Genomic DNA, 19,003 nt, shown 5'->3' with positions numbered 1-19,003 from the left:
AGCTTTTCCAATGCAACTGAAAATTTTGCCTACAACAGCACTGCTAGTATGACCATCTTGGCCAAGAAATACTATAAAGTGAGCGTATAAAATAACTAGGTGGATGCACATTTAAGAATGAGAGTTAAGATTTCTAAGAATAGAAGGCAATGCTAAAATTTAACATTCGCCTGTACTACAAAAATCTACTTGAATTATTTCCCTCCTCTCCCTCGGAAAGAGTACCGAAGAGAAAACAGAGAGGAAGAACCAAAAAACTCAATAGTTGTGTTCCACAGTACACCTCCCAAAACCTTGCAAATGCAAAAAATTAAGCGTGTGATGAGAACCCATTTGATAATTATTCCTGCTCAGTGCTCTAGAGAATGTTACACAGGGATAATGGCCAAATGTAAGATTGGATAGAACTTCCCTCTGGAATATTATGAGTATGTAAGTATGGAGCACTATTATAGTTAATCAAAGCAGACTTAAAAAGGGCGTTTTAAAAGGTGGTGGACCTCAGTGTTTGGGGGGTTAGGGGGGGAGGAGGAGGAAGCTGTCCAGTCCCAGCTGCGCTCCAACTATAGGAATTACTATACCTTCGGGCAGATATCAAGGGACATGATGGAAAGGGGCCATGACCGGGATGCACTGCAGGGTTAAAGTGAATGAGCTGCGGAATTCCTACCGCAAAGCGCTCAAGGCAAACCACCGCTCCGGTGCTGCCCCCGCAACCTGCCGTTTCTACAAAGAGCTGGACACAGTACTTGGGGGCGACCCCCACCTCCACTCCAAAGACTACTATGGACACTTCAGAGCCCACTTCAACAAGACAGGAGGAGGAAAGCGGGAGTGAGGGTGCTGAGGAGGAGGGAGGCATCCCAGCATCCCTAGATGCATGCAGCCTGGAGCTGTTTTCAAGCCAAGAGGAAGGTAGCCAGTCGCAATCGACAGTGCTTGGGGAAGGACAAATACCAGAGGAGGTGCCCGGTAAGTGGCTTTTATTTTGGGAAGGAAGTTGTTCGCTGCGGGCTCTTGGGCCAAGGAGGGTTAGGGCTGCATGCATGCCTAAATGCGGAATAGGACGTTGATGTGCTCTCTCATGTCGCAGTAATCGGCTTCAGTGATCTCTTCAAAGGTCTCATACAGAAGCTGGGCAATCCGCTTGCGCAGGTTCCTTGGCAGAGCTACTATGCTCCTTGTCCCAGTAAGGCTAACATGACTGCGCCACTGTGCTGTGAGGGGCGGGAGGACCATTACTGCACACAGACAAGCGGCATATGGGCCACAGCGGAAGCTGCATTGTAGAAGACAACACTCCCTTGCTTCCCAGGTCACCCTCAGCAGCGAGATATCTTTCAGGACGAACTCATCCTGTGGAAAATGTGGGGACAGTGTTCAGTATAGGGGCCCCCTGCAGCTGTTGGCTCTCCCCAAGGCACAGAACCCCAGAGGACAGTACAGACATGAAACAATCAGTCCCCCTTGCCCCTGTGCTTACTCACCATTTTGGGGCTCCTGGGAGTTATGTGCGCTCGCTTTGGGACTGGCAATTTCTGCTATTGTGTACACTGTGCTTGTCTTTAAGTATGGCTGAATCATTGCTCTGTCTGGTGTGAACAATGCTGCCTCCGTTAAGTGTTGCATTTTGGCTTTACAGATGCAACCCTGAGATCTCAGCCATCCTTGTTATCAACGGACGAAAGACTCCAAAGAATCAGGAAATGTCCGCGAAGAAGCAAAGAGGACATGCTGCATGAAGTCATGCAGCAGTCCCTTAATGAAAATCAAAAAGTGCAGGAGTGGCAGGAGAGTGAAAGGAGGTTCCGCCAGCAGAATGCGGATCACTGGCACCAAAGCACAGAGCGGCTGCTAAGCATCATGGAGCGCCAAGCGGATTTGATATAGGCGCTTGTAGCAGTGCAGGGGGAGCAATTCCGCGCCTGCCCTCCCCCCCGGCAGCTCTTGTCCCAAAACTCTTTCCCTTGTGCCCCCATGTCACCACCAACCCACTTTCCCCAACATCCAGGTTCTTATTGCCACCAGCTGCCTCCAACACCTGTAGCTTCACCACCCAACCCTGCAAACTACGACCCTTACCCACTGCACTCAACCCCCATCACCATGCATTTTAGCCAGCCTGAAGTGCAGCACTCATTGCACGGCACTCCAGACAGGAAGGCTGAGTACGATAACAGGACATACGCAAATCTGTGATTGTCCTGTTCCCCACCCCATCCCCTTCCCTCGTCCCACACAGCACAGATGTGTCATGCCCTGTTTCCCAGACAGTTGTGTTTCTTTGCAATAAATGAATTCTTTATTATTGCATTAAGTAAAAGATACCGTAGCCCAGGAAAGCAACAGGCACTGCAAGTCAGTGCATCATACATAGCAAACACAGATTCCTACCAACATTGGAACCACTGCACTTCACTCCCGTGCAGGGCACCAAACATTACTGGTGGCTTTCAGCCCCAAATTGCTCCCTCAAGGCATCCCTAATCCTTGCAGCCCCGCGCTGGGCCCCTCTAATAGCCCTGCTCTCTGGCTGTTCAAATTCAGCCTCCAAGTGTTGAACCTCTGAGGTCCATGCCTGAGTGAATCTTTCACCCTTTCACAAATGTTATGGAGGGTATAGGACAGATATAACCGTGGGGATGTTGTCATCGGCCAGGTCCAGCTTCCCATACAGACAGCGCCAGCGGCCCTTTAAACAGCCAAAAGCACACTCCACAGTCATTCTGCACCGACTCAGCCTGTTGAACCGCTCCTTGCTGCTGTCAAGGCTCCCTGTGTAGGGTTTCATGAGCCATGGCATTAAAGGGTAAGCGGGGTCTCCAAGAATCACAGTGGGCATTTCGACTTCCCCTATGGTGATCGTCTGGTCTGGGAAGAAAGTCCTGGCTTGCAGCTTCCTGAAGAGGCCTGTGTTCCGAAAGATGCATGTGTCATGCACCTTTCCGGACCAGCCTGCATTAATGTCAATGAAACGGCCACGGTGATCCACAAGCTCCTGGAGAACCACAGAGAAATATCCCTTCCGATTTATGTACTCTTGAGGCTAGGTGAGCTGGTGCTAGAATTGGAATATACGTCCCATCTATCGCCCTTCCGCAGTTAGGGAAACCCATTTGTGCAAAGCCAGCCACAATGTCATGCACATTACCCAGAGTCATGGTTCTTCTGAGCAGGATGCGATTAATGGCCCTGCAAACTTGCATCAACACAATTCCAACAGTCGACTTTCCCACTCCAAACTGGTTAGCGATCGATCGGTAGCTGCTGGAGTTGCCAGCTTCCAGATTGCAATAGCCACCTGCTTCTCCACTGGCAGGGCAGCTCTCAATCTTGTGTCCTTGCGCCGCAGGGTGGGAGCGAGCTCAGCACACAGTCCCATGAAAGTGTTTTTTCTCATCCGAAAGTTCTGCAGCCACTGCCTGTCATAACAGACTTGCATGACAATGTGATCCCACCACTCGGTGCTTGTTTTCCAAGCCCAAAAGCGGCGTTCCACTGTGGTGAGCATGTCTGTGAATGCCACAAGCAATCTCGTGTCGTATGCGTTATGCAAGTCAACATCATCATCCGACTTCTCACTGTCAGTTTGTAGCTTAAGTAGTAACTCTACTGCAATTCATGACGTGCTGGCGAGACCCATCAGCATATTCCTCAACAGTTCAGGATCCATTCCCGCAGACCGAAAGGGAAGACAGAGCGCGCAGTACAAAGAACATTGAAAGATGGTGCCAAATGTGGACGGAAGCACAGGGATTGCTCGGATGCGAAGCGATGCATCACGGGGCATTGGGACAGGACCCAGAATACCCTGCACCCCACCCCACCCCCTTCCCACAAGCCACAGGGCCAGAATGGGAAGGGATGCTCTGTGGGATAGCTGCCCATAATGCACTGCTCCCAATGCCGCTGCAAGTGCCACAAATGTGGCCACACCAGTGCGCTTGAAGCTGACAGCGTGAACACACTGCAGCCTTTCCTGGCTGCTGTTTCCGAGGGCTGGTTTAACTCACAGCACTCTACATCTGCAAGTGTAGCCATGCCCTAAGTCTAACTGTCAGGCACAAGAGACATTACCCATGGCTGCTAGTTGAAACTGCTAATGGTGTAAGGAGGAACTAAGAGACAGCTGGCCCCGCTCTACCCCCTCCCTGGATCCTGGGGACTTTGGGCACTGCTGGCAAGGAGACGCCATTGGAAGAATGCACACTAGAAGTAGAATATGTAGTGATAATCACTGAAAAAACCCATATTCTAATTATGGCTCAGCTAATTTTGTCATAGATCCTGGATGTGTTGTAAGAACTTTGAGTTGCCACCTGTGAGTTACTCATGTTTTGTCAGGCAAGCTGGAAAAGACGGGGGTTGCCTTCTGCTGCAAAGGAAGGCAGGGTGCCAACTTCTCTTAAACAAGCACCTACTGGTAACTATCAACTTGCCTCTTATGCAAGTCTATTAGGTGTCACATCATCCAGACTCTGAATTTCCTTGGATCCATATCACCCATGTGAAGTCTGGGCACATACAGTAAGGAGACAGCACTGATCCCAACCCTAGAACGGACAGGTCAAGTAACAATGGTGATTCTAAGTACTGACAAGATTTGGGGGGTTTTCAGACTTTGGAAGGGGAGGGACAATGGCACCTGAATGGATCTATTTCTATTGAGATCCTAAAGGATGATAGCAGGTAGCTGAGTGACTGCCATGAAGATGTGTTTGTGCAGGGTTTTATTTGTTCAGAACATAGATTTTATGTACACATGAGGATGCTGGGAAGAGGATGGAATGGGAAGATGAGTGATATGGGCTGTTACATCATCAAGGATGTTCTACACTATATGCTTCTAGTTATAAAGTAGATTTTAGGACATTCACTCATGAAGCAGAACTAGCAAAAGGGCTATACAGCTTTTTATAGGGCAGTTTCAGTACATCAGTTTTTCAGAAGTCATAGTTATTGTGGTCATTCAAAAGAGGGCAGAGAAGTGACTAACATGTTAAGTGTTATCATGCCTTATGTTATCTGCTCCTTTGTTCCCAAGGAGTTGTCACTTGAGACAGTGCTCTACGTTAGCCTCCTGCACCACTTATGATTGAGCTTTGTAGCACTTGAGATCCTCAGTGACACTTAATGAACGTACACCAACTCACCTACTGTTTCACATACCCTATTGCATTGACATGAACTGCAAGAAGTTTATCCTCATTTATGAATTATAGCCCAGAGGGATAGTATAGTTCTTCTGACTGGAAAAGAGAGAGATAATGGACCACAACAAGAAACAGACAATGATTCTGTCAAACTTTTATGGAGGTACTCTGCAATCCTCTCCCAAAGGTTTCTAGGGAGGGCTGCCTCATTTCTTCCTTTGTGATAGGACACTTTTGCATGCCATTCCATGATGATTTCAGCAGGCATTATTGCAGAGGTGGCCAACCTGAGCTGGAGAAGGAGCCAGAATTTACTAATGTACATTGCCAAAGAGCCACAGTAATATGTCAGCAGCCTCCCCATCAGCTCCCCGCCCACTGGCAGCCCCACCAATCAGCGCCTCCCCCTCCCTCCCCGCACCGCCAGATCAGCTATTTCATGGAATGCAGGAGGCTCTGGGGGGAAGGGGGAGGAGTGAGGACATGGTAGGCTTGAGGGAGGGGGCGGAAAGGGTGGAATGGGGGCAGGGCCTGTGTCAGAGCCAGGGGTTGAGCAGTGAGCACCCCCCAGCACATTGGAAAGTTGGCACCTGTAGCTCCAGCACTGGAGTTGATGCCTATACAGTATTAACTTCTGAAGAGCCGCATGTGGCTCTGGAGCCACAGGTTGACCACCCCTGCATTATTGCAACAAACAGGTTAGCAGCATATGGGCTCGAGTGACTTTGGGATGACAGCAATAGTGGTCCTAACAAAGGACTACTATATTAGTCTCACTATGGAGCCACTCACAGTCCCCTTAGGCTCTCCAGCGCATCTTGCCACTCAGACAAGCTGAACTTCTGTGATGAAAGGTTATTAAAACCAAAAATCACCACATATTAGGTTAGTCCTAACAATTCCTTTGTTAGGGTCAGGAGTCAGATATCAGCTAAAATCCCCACTGCTTGTTGAAAATAGTACCAATACTCAGTGCCACTGCCCTGTACCCATACATATGGAAATAGGGGCCAAAACGTTATATAGTTTCACATGCAACTGAAAAATTCCCTCATTTTCTCCACTCAGGCCATACTCACACTCACCATGCCTGGGGCTGGAGAGAGGTGCTGTGCAGAGGCCCTCTAAGGCTGAAGCCACAAATTTTCATGGCCATGAATTTTGTAGACCCCTTATTATAAATGTACAGCAACCACTGCATAATTCATAGGTTCATTAAAAGACAGTGGAATATTCATAAAAATGTACTCCAAGCACTAAGCAATTCCTAACTGCCTCAAAAGTTCAGGGCAACGTACAGCACAGTCCTCCACACCACATTAATGTGGCAGACCGTGAAAGTGCTCTTTCAAGGCCTCCCTTGGACATACAGTTCCATGCTGAGCTCTAATGGCCCTTGCGTCTGACTGTTTCAAGTCATCAGACAGCCACTCCACCTCTGCCCTGCACCCTGGCAGCAACTTTTCCCTCTTTGCCTTACAGATATTCTGAAGGACAACAGGCAACTAAAACCCTTGGGATATTTTTCTCACTGAGATACCATTCTGTGAGTAAACACATATGAATTTGACACCTTCCTCCCAGACACCCCCCATGCAACTTGTTTCTACCCATAGTGCACTGCACATCAACACAAGCACTCCTGGTGAGTACATGCAGCACTGATGTAAGCAACCAAGCATGCACACGCACGAGCCATATATTAACTGTGGCAGCTTTATGCTGACATAACTTGCATGGACCAAAGTTTGTAGTACAGACATGGACTTAGTATGCTTTGACTTACTACCACTTCAAACAGCAGTACATCAAAGCACACTATGAAACTTTTAGTGCACTATAGCGATGTCCACCACACTGGACATTACTGCACAGCAAGCTAGTGCACTGTAGATTCACACCCTGGCGTGCCACACTAACTCACTATGTAGATAAGCCCTTGATGTTTTAATTATTCAGCATATATTCCTACAGCTAGACAGTATTTAAAATAAATTCTTGCAGGTCACCGTTGAGAGCTACAGGAAGTTAAAGTAGACTAGCGTTTTACTTTAGTCTTATACTGATGCCAAATTCAATTATAAAGTGTTAAGTGGCTGCATTGTAGAAGCCAAAGAATTGTTTGGCACTTCCATAAGACAGCACTGCACACCCTGACATCCAGCATTTAATTGCAGCAGAACCTACCCTTGGTAAGTTATTTACTGTATTCTAAACAATAGACTTTCAACTTTTGTATAAATATAGCAATAGCAGGATCCATGCCTTGTTCAAACACAGAGTCCCTTCCTTTCATACAAAAATGTTATCACTTGGTTGAGTGAGCTAGCATTGAGTCAGAAAACTATAAGCATAAACATTTAAGGATCTGACAGAGAAAATAATATAAAGCAGGCAAATCAAGAGTTAATCCTAGCACCGTGTCCTTAAATAACCCTACTGTGGCTTGATATTACAGCTGAACATGCTGCCTCTAGTGTCCCAGCTACTGTTAAAAAGTTTACTGCACTAAGTTTGACGGCTAAAGGGTAAAACCAATCATAAAAAGAAGTTTTTAATTAAAACTGGCATTTAAGTCTCATTTCAGTCCCCTGCTGGGAGCAGCCATTTTGTTTATCTTGGTATTCTAGAGCATCCCCACTGTAAAGACTGTTTAATCCAGTTCTCAGTCAAAGACTTTTTAGTTTTAATAATGTTACTAATTAAGTAATAAATATTGCATAAATCCTGGCCATTAGAATTTAATGTTAGGTCCTAGGTGAGTCTAATGCAATGGCTTTGGTGTGTTACAGGCCCCACTAATTCTGTAGTGACGTGCTTCGACATGACAGCAGGTTTTTGTTCTCCGTCAGGTACAATAGTGACACTGGCTATTTAGTATGTAATAGAAGTATCTGTTCCCTCTGATTTAATACTGAATGGATACCGCATCACGATGTTATGAGTCCTGTACTGAGAGGTGCCATCATTCAAAATGACTTAAAAGCAAACTCCTGACTCCATTTGTAATATTAGAAATACCGTAACTTTTTGCCAGAATAAGGGGGTGTTTGCTCCATCTTCCTGCACAAATGCTTAAATTCCCCAGTACAGCGTTTGTGATCTGCTCTACTATAAATGCTATAGAGATGTCACAGTCCACTCCAGAGATGGCTGCATTATTTCTTGCATTTTTTGTTAATACTTGACAAGCATGAAGGCTTTCAAATGACTGTCAAGAAAAGTGAGCCACGGTTCATAACACACTGTGATAGGGTTTCTAAACCACACACAGGGACTAAGGCTTTGTCTACACTGGACTTTCGCTGGTAAAACTTTGGTCATTGGGTGGGGGGAAAGCACACCCCCAAACGACAAAAATTTTACCGACGAAAAGCACTGGTGTGAACAGCGCTTTGTCAGCAGGAGAGCTCTCCTACTAACAAACCACTTGTTGGGGGTAGAATTTTTTTTTGCAGCGGGAGAGGTCTCTGACAAAGAGTGGCTACACCTTTTAGTGGTACAGCTCTAGCAGCACAGCTGTGTTGCTAAAAGGTGCGTAGTGTAAACATAGCCTTAGGCTATGGCTACATTACAGTTTAGGTTGATACAACTCATGTTGCTCAGAGGTGTGAATAAGCCACCCCCCAAGCGTTGCAAGTTCCACTGACCTAAGCGCGGGCCGCAGGGACGTGCTGGCTGCCACTTCCTGCAGTTCCCATTGGCTGAGAACGGCGAACCTCAGCCACTGGGAGCTGCGGGGGGCCGTGACTGCAGATGGTCAATGTAAACAAAACGTCTCGCGGCCCGCCAGCTGATTATTGTGATGGGCCGCGTGCTGACGGTTGCCAACCCCTACGCTACACCCAGATAATCATGCCACATCGTGCAAAACCTGAGAAAGGCCTGGGCTACACTAGCGAGGGGGTTAGAACTAAGATACGCAACTTCAGCTACGCTATTCGCGTAGCTGAAGTTGAAGTATCTTAGTTCGACTTACCTGGCCGTCCTCACGGCGGCGAGTCAACCGTCGTGGCTCCCCAGTCAACTCCACTTACTCCTCCTGCCAAGTTGGAGTATGGGTGCAGGGCCGGCTCCAGGCACCAGCCTGGCAAGCAGGTGCTTGGGGCGGCCACTCCGGAAAGGGGGGGCAGGTCCAGCTATTCGGCGGACGGTCCCTCACTCCCGCTCGGAGCGAAGGACCTTCCGCCGAATTGCCGCTGCAAATTGTGATCGCAATTGCGATCGTGGCTTTTTTTTTTTTTTTTTTGGCTGCTTGGGGCGGCCAAAACCCTGGAGCCAGCCCTGTATGGGTGTCGATTAGTGGATCGATTTATCGCATCCAGATGAGACGTGATAATCGATCCCCGATACATCGAACACTACCCGCCGATCCAGCGGCTAGTATAGACGTACCCAAAGTCATAAGAGACAATCCAGCTAAAAGACAGGCAGGTCACCAAAAGCCCAATTAGTCCCTCATAGAACTAAAAAAACTAACACAGAAAAGACTCTTTTTCAGATCACTTCTGAGGGGTGGTCTGCAGTATGAAATTGGGTCGGTATAACTATATCACTCAGATGTGAAAAATCCACCCGAACAACGCAGTTAAACCAACCTAATCCCCAGTGCAGACAGACTTCTCTCGTTGATCTAGATCAGAGGTCTCAAACACGCGGCCCGCGGGGCTCTTGCGTGAGGCCCGCCAAGCTCCCTGCGCCCCCCCCCCGACCCCTCTGCCTACCCGCAGGATTGCCCCCTGTGGCGTTGCAAGCCCCGTGCTGCTGTCTGAAGCAGCTGGCAGCACGCCCCTTCGGGCCGGGGGAGGAGGGGGAAGGAGGCAGAGGGCTCCTGCATTGCCTCCTTCCAGGCACCGCCCCCTGCAGCTCCCATTGGCCGGGAAAAGGGAACCGCGGCCCATGGGAGCTTCGTGGGAGGTACCTAGAGGAGCGGCAAGAGCAGTGCATGCACAGAACCCTGAGCCCCCCCTCCCCCTTCCCCAGGGGCTGCAGGGACATGGTTCCAGCTGCTTCCTGGAACAGAGCGGCACAGGGCCAGGGCAGGCAGGCAGGGAGCCTGCCTGGCCCCACTGCGTGCTGCTGCCACCCCGGAGCCGCTCTAGGTAAGCAGCGCTGGGCTGGAGCTCGCACCCGGAACCCCTCCCGCACCCCAACCCCCTGCCACATCCCATGCCCCTCCTGCACCCCAACCTCCTGCCCTGAGCCCCCTGCCACATCCCTCCTGCACCCCAACCCCCTGCCCTGAGCCCCCTGCCACATCCCACACTCCTCCTGCACTCTCTGCCCTGAGCCACCTGCCGCACCCCTCACCCTCTTGCACCCCACCCACCAACTCCCTGCCCTGAGCCCCCTGCACACCACCTGCACCTCAACTTCCTGCCCTGAGCCCCCGCCGTACCCTGCACCCTTTCTGCACCCCCTGGGGGCAGCGTTGGGGTGGGGACTTTGGGGAAGGGGTTGGAATGGGGCAGGGAAGGGGTGGGAAGAGGTGGGGCATGGGCGGGGCCTAATGGAAGGGGTGGAGTGGGGGCGGGGCCAGAGGCAGCGACAGGGGTGTCAGTGATGCGGCCCTCGGTTCAATGCACTAGTCCTCATGTGGCCCTCGTGGGCATTTGAGTTTGAGACCCCTGATCTAGATACTGCCTCTTGGGGAGGTGGATTACCTACGCTGACAGGAGAATCTCTACTGCTGGCACAGGTAGAGTCTTCACTGAAGTGCTACAGCAGCTCAGCTGCAGTGTTTTAAGTGTAGACAAGCCCTAATTAAATCTGAACCTTCAGATAAGGGAAGTTCTCATTCCTTAAGCTTATGTCCTCAGCTACGTATTTAAGACCTGCAGTCCAACAAGCAATGTAAAGGCAGGAAAAAATGCCATGTCCAATGGTCCATCATACCACAGCAGATACATTGAGACATTGGAGTTGGGGGTAATACTTTACGGAAGCCCAACCAGCCACCTTGTCAAGGCTATTCTAACAAATTACCTCATTTAAGAAATGGACACTATTCTAGTGGGAAAACAAGTGTGTCTGCCTCAAACAGATAATCCACAATAAGATGATTCAATGGCAAACATCAGTCCCATCTATGCTGCTTTTCAGCAAATTGTCTGCCATCCTCAAGAGACTCAGAAAGGCTCATCAAACAACTCAAAACAGCCTCACATTCTTACTTCATTTCATCTCATGCAAACCTATTATTCTCGCACTGAATTTTCAAGTATTTTATTTCCTGAACATTAACCATCAGGCTACACAAAACATGTAGATTCTTTTAAAAGTTCATAATTTTTTAAAAACTCCTATGACATCATTGTTTAGGATGCAAATATTAGTTGACTTTACCAGAGTCTATGAATGTTTTGAATACTAAACAGCTGATTAACCCTAGCTACTAGAGTTTGGTAACAGAGTCAAGTTCCTCCCACAATGAAGAAACTGCTAGTTATTTTCTGGGAAAATAATCACCTGGCTTCTAACTTAACTGCCTGCATCTTGTGGAGTCAAAACAACCACCTTGTCCACATTCAGAAGTTGGAATGGTTTAACTTAAATTGGAGTGCTGTCTTTTCAATAAGTAGTCTCCTCAACTTCCCTCTTCTGACAGCAATAGTGTAGTCAAGTACCTTTCCAAACATGTAAAGGAGATTAGGGTATGGATGAGTGCAACGTGGCTGAAGCTCAATCCAGACAAAACAGAGATGGTAGTTTGGAGGAAAGCAAGTGGAGTGTACGGGAGAGACTATGTCTGACCTTCCGGATGAGGGTGTTTGTCCACTAGTTACTCATGTTTGCAGCATGGGTGTCTGTTTAGATTCTCAATTATTGATGGATTATCAATTTTTGGCAATAGGAAAGATGGACTTCTCAATTGTACTTAGCAACATCTCGTGGATATGGACCTCTATCACAACTGATGCTTTGTCATCTCAAGATTAGGTTACTCAAATACACTTCTTGGGAGTACATCTTAAAATCTACTCAGAAAATTAAGACTGGATGGAATGTGGAAGGCTGCTTTGTAACTAGTGTGCCAAACATTACATCATGCTTAATGATATGAATTGGCGGCTTATGATTTTCCAGGTGTTGGCTTTAACCTATAAAGCTGTGAACAGCCTAGGCCCTGCCTACTCAAGAGACTCTCTCCATGCCATAATCACCAGAGTCAAGATTGGTGTAGGTATTAATGAGATGAAGCATTCTTGATTTGAAAGAGAACTGTTGGCAGAACATTCTCCAAAAGGGCCCTTCAGTTTTGGAATTAGCCCCAATCTTGCTCAGAAATAGCTCTGCAGAACATGCTGCAAAGTTCAAATTTTCAAAAAGTGAGCGCTTGAGAGAGGGTTTTAGGCAGAGTATCTTTCCTCATTTTTCTTTCACTCAAGCCTTGATTAATTATTGCTTTATCTGGTGGAGGTTGTCAATTTGTTTCTCTACTGAGTAGAGCTTTTGAAGCCATTGTCAGTCTCCTAGATACTAACAATAAGCTATGAATCTTATCACTTCAATGTCCTTCATGAATAAACAGTTTTACAGAATGAAAGCAAAGTTCCAATGAACTCTTTAGTATTTCTTGCTGTAGTTTGAATTATTTTCTAAAATAAGTGCATGAAAAATATTTGAGACTATATTCAGGAATTCTAGCCTAAAGGCTTCCCTTATAACTTATAGTGGTCAGAGATTGTTTGCAGTGTTGTTGTACCCATGTGGGTTCCAGGATATTAGAAGAACAAGGTGGGTGAGGTAGTATCTATTTCTGGACCAAGAAAGACAAGCTTTCAAGCTCACCAGACCTGAAGAAGAGCTCTGTGTAGCTCAAAAGCTTGTCTTTCTTGGTCCAATAAAAGATATTACCTCATCCACCACAGATTATCAGAGTTGGAAGGGACCTCAGGAGGTCATCTAGTCCAACCCCCTGCTCATGTCTCTTTAGAGGCCAGAAAGAAAGAATTGAGTTGAGACTTAATCCATTTCTAGAATCAAATCACCCAAATGGTAGAAGTATCAGGGAGGGACCCATATTCTATAGGGAAGTAATTGATGTTACTCACTTTTAAGCAGTTACATAACTATGTTAAACAGTCTTACCACCTACTTTTTAGCATGCATCCTTTTTATTACTGTATACGTGACTGTAGAAACACCCATTCTTATATAGCGTATAGCAATTTGTTACTCTTCTATCCAACAAAATTCAACGTTTGGGGGCTTTTCTGCTGAATTGGGGCCTAACTGAGTAGATTCAGCCAATTACCAATATTTAACATTTATATTGCAGTTGTTTCTGGAAGCCCCTGTTGTGCGCAGACCAAGTTCAGAGATTTTATTCTCCTTCATGTTTCACAACCATCGAAATATAGGCCCCCTACTAAAGATCACATTTTCAATTTTTACTAATCACAGAGGTGACATGGGGAGTGGCTTAGCTATGTTAATTTTTAAAACGTTTCTTTTGTTGCAAGATCAGAAATTGTGTTCCATGAAAACCTTAAGATCTACCTGAAGAAAAGGGTAATCATACAGTGTGGGCAGACAAAGAAAAACTGATTAGAACTGTTAGTTTCAGACTGCAGCTGGATGGTTCTGGGGAATTCTTCTGCTTGGGTTAATTTGCATGGGCCAACAGCAGTAGTGCTGCACATGTTCAGTGAAGCGATAAGGCACAGACCCAGCACTGCAACGTCAACACTACTACTATATAAACCTGGAGCATCTTAATAAATTTGGGATGAGAAAAACATCGAGAGACCAGCCATCAAAAAGAAGGGATGTCCCTCGAGACTGAGGCTAGAGCAGAGTCACAAGTGGGAGGAAAAGAGACACAGGGCGAACTGGACATTTAACACACCAGTATATTTCACCCAGACAGGTGCAAATCAATTCCAGAGGAAGAATCTAGCAGCAGGAGAGGGCTTATGTCCTCTGTGCAGGGGCCTGTGGGGGAATTAATAGTGAAAAGAATCACCCCATAGCTTCCCTGAACCAATGGAACTGATGCACCCCAAGTACTGTACCTAGTTGGTATCTCAGCAATCACATCTCAAGGGCTCATAATTACTAAAAAGGTTCTGGCCAAACAATCACTCCATCAAACACACAACAGCATGTAGGAAAACATGAGAATTCATGTAAACCCTGCTAAAGGGAATGTTTTATATCAGACATTTTAACTTGGTAGCGAGAATGATAGCTTTACAGTGAGCCATAAACAGTGGGCATCACTCCTTTCAGTAAGATAGGAGGCACCTGGCCATTAGAATTAAGAATACTTCCCGCAAGAAGCATTTCTGACCAAGTGACCTTTTCAGAAAGCCGCATGAGAGGGCTAGTGAGGTCTCCCGGTAATGGCTCGTTGATCACACTGCCCCTCTCCTAGCCCGACGGCCCTGAGGCCAGACAGACCCCGAGGCAGGCGGCGCTCTCACCTACAGGGCCGAGCACGGTGCCAGCCATCAGACCGGCGAGGAAGGCGGCTCCTTTCCGTCACTCCGATCAGTTTCTGGCGGCACCGCGCACGTTTCGTGCGCCCCAGGCTCTGGGGGAGTGAAGCTCCCGGACTCCCCGCTCCCAGCCGGGCTACACCTGTCGCTGGGGGCCTCTCAGCACAAGGTGCGGAACCAGCCCGCAGGACGCTCAGCAGGAAGGGAACCCCCTCCTCGGGTTCGGCCAGGCTCGCAGCCTAGAGCCGCTGCCGAGCTCCCACCGCCCTCCCCGCCTCCGGGGAGACTCACCCACGGCCATCAGTGAGAGGCAACCAGCCCGGCCACTCACCAGTAGCCGCCCCAGCCTCGACACGGCAAGTTTCCTAGGGCCGCAGCCCGGTCCCGGGCTCTCTAAAGCAACCACCCGGCCTGCCCGAGCGCCTGCCGCCGCCCCAGCCTCTCTCTTCCCCGCCCCGGCCCGGCCGCTTCGATTCCCCCACCGCCCCCGCCCCCGCTCCCGCTCCGGGAACCACAGCCCCGCGCTCACCCACGCTCCGGTAGCCCAGGATCGCGATCTTGCGGGACTTGGACGGCGGCATCTTCTCCCCGCCCGGCCCCGACCCACATCAAGGGCGGCGGCTCCGGCTGAGGCGGCGGCGAGGCGGGCCGGCGGGACTGGACGGGAGACCCCGAGGGCGAGAGAAAGAGGAGACGGCGACGAGCGACATGCAGGGACCGGCGGCCGCACCGACCGGACAGGGCTCCCTACGCGCAGCAGCAGCGCTGTCCTCACGTGACCTCTACATCACCAGCCGCACGTCGCTGAACGTCGTTACGTCACGAACCGAGTCTGCGATTGCGGAGTTAAAAACCGGCCGGAAACGCGAGGGCGCGGAAAACTCGCTGCGTCATTCTCTGCCTTCACACCTCCCCTTAGCTACGGAGCCAGTACGACCTCTGATTGGGCCTGAACCGTAATGTAGGTTATAATATCCGGCACGAGATTGGCAGCAAGCTGTGGACAGCTCTAACGATTGGCTGTATTTGAAGGGTGAGGCGGGGCTAAATGGCGGAGCAGCCAAATCGTGATTGGTAGCGAGGGTAGAGATGCGCATGCGTGAGCGATGGGGGCCTTACTGGGGTTGGTTGGTTTAGGCTCAATCGGCCTTACGACCTGAGGCTGGGGCGTGGGTGGGGATGCTTGGGGGAGCGCGCGCGCGTGGTGGCGGTTGGGCCGGGCCCTGTTTTGAATATGCCGCTTTTCCTAGCGCTGCGAAACCCGCCCGCTCACGCGCTGTGCCAGGGAAGTGCCTGTGCCTTGGGGCGGGGCGTTGTTGGGGCCTCTCTGCTTGTTCAAGTAATCCCCGCGCCCAGCCGAACCGAACCGCGCCAGCTATGGGGCAGCCCCGCGGAGGGGGCACGTTTCAGGGCAGCTGCCCTGGGCTGCAGATGGGCCCGGGTGCACCTCCATGGTGACGGAAAAGCGGTCGGGGCAAACGTGAGGGAGGGGGCGTGGCCAGCCAGGGCACCATGGCACGGCAGGCGCTAGTTTGGCCCAGTAGCCCCTCTGTCCGAGCGAGAGGCAGCAGGGCGGTGGCACACAGCAGCGGTGCCGGGGGTGGCGGAAGAAGTTACCGCAGGATGAGTTCACCTCTCTAGAACACTGCGCTAAACTAGCGAGCCAAAGAAACCGACTTGCACGTGGGCAGCAATCCTAGCAGAAGGGGTGTGCAGGGCGGGTATTACAACCTACAGTACGGCTCAGGCCCAATCAGAGGTCGTACTTGCTCTGTACTGTAGCTATAGCTAAGGGCTGGTCTACACTGGGGGGGGATCGATCCAAGATACACAACTTCAGCTACGCGAATAGCGAAGTATCTTGGATCGAATTACCTGGGGTCCACACGGCGCAGGACCGATGGCCGCGGCTCCCCCGTCGGCTGCGCTACCGCCGCTCGCTCTGGTGGAGTTCCGGAGTCGACAGTGAGTGCGTTCAGGGATCGATATATCGCGTCTTAACGAGATGCGATATATCGATCCTGGATAAATCGATTGCTACCCGCCGATACGGCGGGTAGTGAAGACGAACCCTTTGGGTATGCAGGGAGTTCTCACTGTAATGTGGTACTGGACGTGCTGGGGTCATTGAATCTGAGGTACACTCAGGCACTACACATTTGAACCCTACCCCGGGCAGAAGTCTGATGATCTGTAGGCACGTTTCTATTCTCTGGAAAACGTGTTCTGCTAATTTGTACAACTAATTTAGAAGGGGCTGTTATTTTCTGAAAGAAATATATGCTGTACGTGGATATAATACAAAAATAACCACCCCCTGCCAACTGCACACCCTTAGCTGTCGGCTGCCACTCCACACTGGAACCTATTTGGGATACAGTAAGACTTCAGAATTATGGACACCAGAGTTACAAATTGACATAACTTTGTGTCAACCACACATCTCATTTGGAACCAGAAGTATGCAATGAGGCAGCAACGGTGACCAAAAAAAAAAAGGGGCAAATATAGTTCAGTATGGTATTAAATGTAAACTACTAAAAATAAAGGGAAAGTGTTAAAAAATAGTTGACAAGGTAAGGAAACTTTCTGTGCTTGTTTCATTTAAATTAAGATGGTTAAAAGCAGCATTTTTCTTCTACATAGTAAAGTTTCAAAGCTGTATTATGTCACTGTGTAAACTTTTGAAAGAACAACTGTAACATTTTGTTCAGAGTTACAAACATTTCAGAGTTACGAACAATCTCCACTACTAAGGTGTTTAACTCCGAGGTTCTACTGTATCATCAAACAACTACAACTGTTACTTGATGGGTACCCCATCATGAAAGAAATCTTTCCTGACCTCCTGTCTTTTGGTCCTCAAACAACCTCTCCAAGCTCATCATCAGAGGGAAGCTCCCCCCAGACCAGGACACACCAGTTTGAAGTGGCACCATACCAGACCCTGCCAGAACAACAGATGCAAAACCTGCAGACATATTTCCAGTGGTATGATGATCAACACTCCCGAACACACCTTTCAAAATCCATGGGTCCTATACATGCCTATCACAATATGTGGTGTACCTCATCCAATGCACCAAATGCCCCAATAGCAACTACATGGGTGAAACCAGACAATCATTTAGAAAAATAACAGACAACAACACACTGTTACCTATGGGTAACACTTTTTACAAAGAAATCACTTTATATCAGACCAGGCCTTATCTTTAAAGGACACCTGCACAATACCTTCAAAAGACAAGCTTGGGAGCTTAAAGTCGTAATTTTGCTAGACACTAAAAATCACAGACCAAATAGAGACACTGGATTTATGGCTTGTTACAATCTGTAGCCCGCTAACAACAACACCCCCTTGCACCTCCGATGCTTCCCCCCCTTTCCTCCCTGTGACTGTAGGAGTGTAGATGGGCCACTTCACTTTGAATGATCCCTTGAAATATGTGTACTTATATTAAACAATCTGTTCTATCTTGTATTTGTGACACCGAGGGCAAGTCTACAAAATTAAGCTGATTTAAGTTACTTTGATGTACAGCCACCGCAGTAATTACATCAATTTTACATGTCCACCCTACACTCCTTTTGTTAGTGGTGCACATCCTCATCAGGAGCGTGTCCATCGATTTAATGGACGGTGTGGGGCACTGACAGCCTGGAGCTCCACCAGCCGGGGGGAGGGATAGCTCAGTGGTTTGAGCATTCACCTCCTAAATCCAGGGTTATGAGCTCAATCCTTGAGGGGGCCATTTAGGGAACTGGGGTAAAAATCTGTCTGGGGATTGGTCCTGCTTTGAGCAGGGGGTTGGACTAGATGCCCTCCCGAGGTCCCTTCTAACCCTGATATTCTATGATAAATTAAGGGGGAAGAGAAAACAAATGTTCTTTGCTCTTGATTACAGTGATCTGAGGTGTTACTTGGAGCAATAACAGGGAAAACACTTTCAGAAAAGTGGTATTTAATTTGATGATGACCTTTCAAGCACCTAATTGATACCAAAGGTCACAGATTCTGGCCCAGAGAGGAAGGCACCTATAGTTTGTTTCCTACTTAGGTCTGCTCTACATTACAAAGTTTTGCCAGTTAGGAGTGTGGGGGGAAAAAACCATACACGCCTAATTGACATAGCTATGCCAGCAAAAGCCCTAGTGTAGATGCAGTTTATTTTATTCAGGGAGCTGGTGTAAGCTATACCAACAGAAGCACACTTGCTGATGGCAAGCTGCATCTACCCTATGAGGGTTTGCTGATATCTATACTAGCAAATCCTTTCTAGCATAAACAGGGCCTGACTCACTTACTTGTTTTTCCAGTTACTATTTATCCTTCCCACCATCCATGAAAAAATGGTAAACATTAAAAAGTGAAAACAAAAACAGTTTTATCTAAGGAAATAGCTC

General features: G+C 48.5%; 1 protein-coding gene across 1 annotated transcript in view; it reads right to left on the bottom strand.

The window, feature by feature from the left end:
* The window catches only part of RHEB (Ras homolog, mTORC1 binding), a 61,642-nt gene extending 46,272 nt beyond the window's left edge, over positions 1-15,370 (bottom strand). The window contains exon 1 of the mRNA XM_065398915.1: positions 15,126-15,370. Coding sequence (XP_065254987.1) covers positions 15,126-15,177 — 52 coding nt within the window. The 5' untranslated portion in view covers positions 15,178-15,370. The remainder of the gene's footprint in view (positions 1-15,125) is intronic.
* Between the last annotated feature and the right edge of the window lie 3,633 nt (positions 15,371-19,003).

This window comes from Emys orbicularis, chromosome 2 (assembly GCF_028017835.1).
Source record: "Emys orbicularis isolate rEmyOrb1 chromosome 2, rEmyOrb1.hap1, whole genome shotgun sequence".
Lineage (NCBI taxonomy): Eukaryota > Metazoa > Chordata > Testudines > Emydidae > Emys > Emys orbicularis.
The sequence above is the reverse complement of the archived record's forward strand: the minus strand, read 5'-3'. Positions and strand labels throughout refer to the sequence as shown.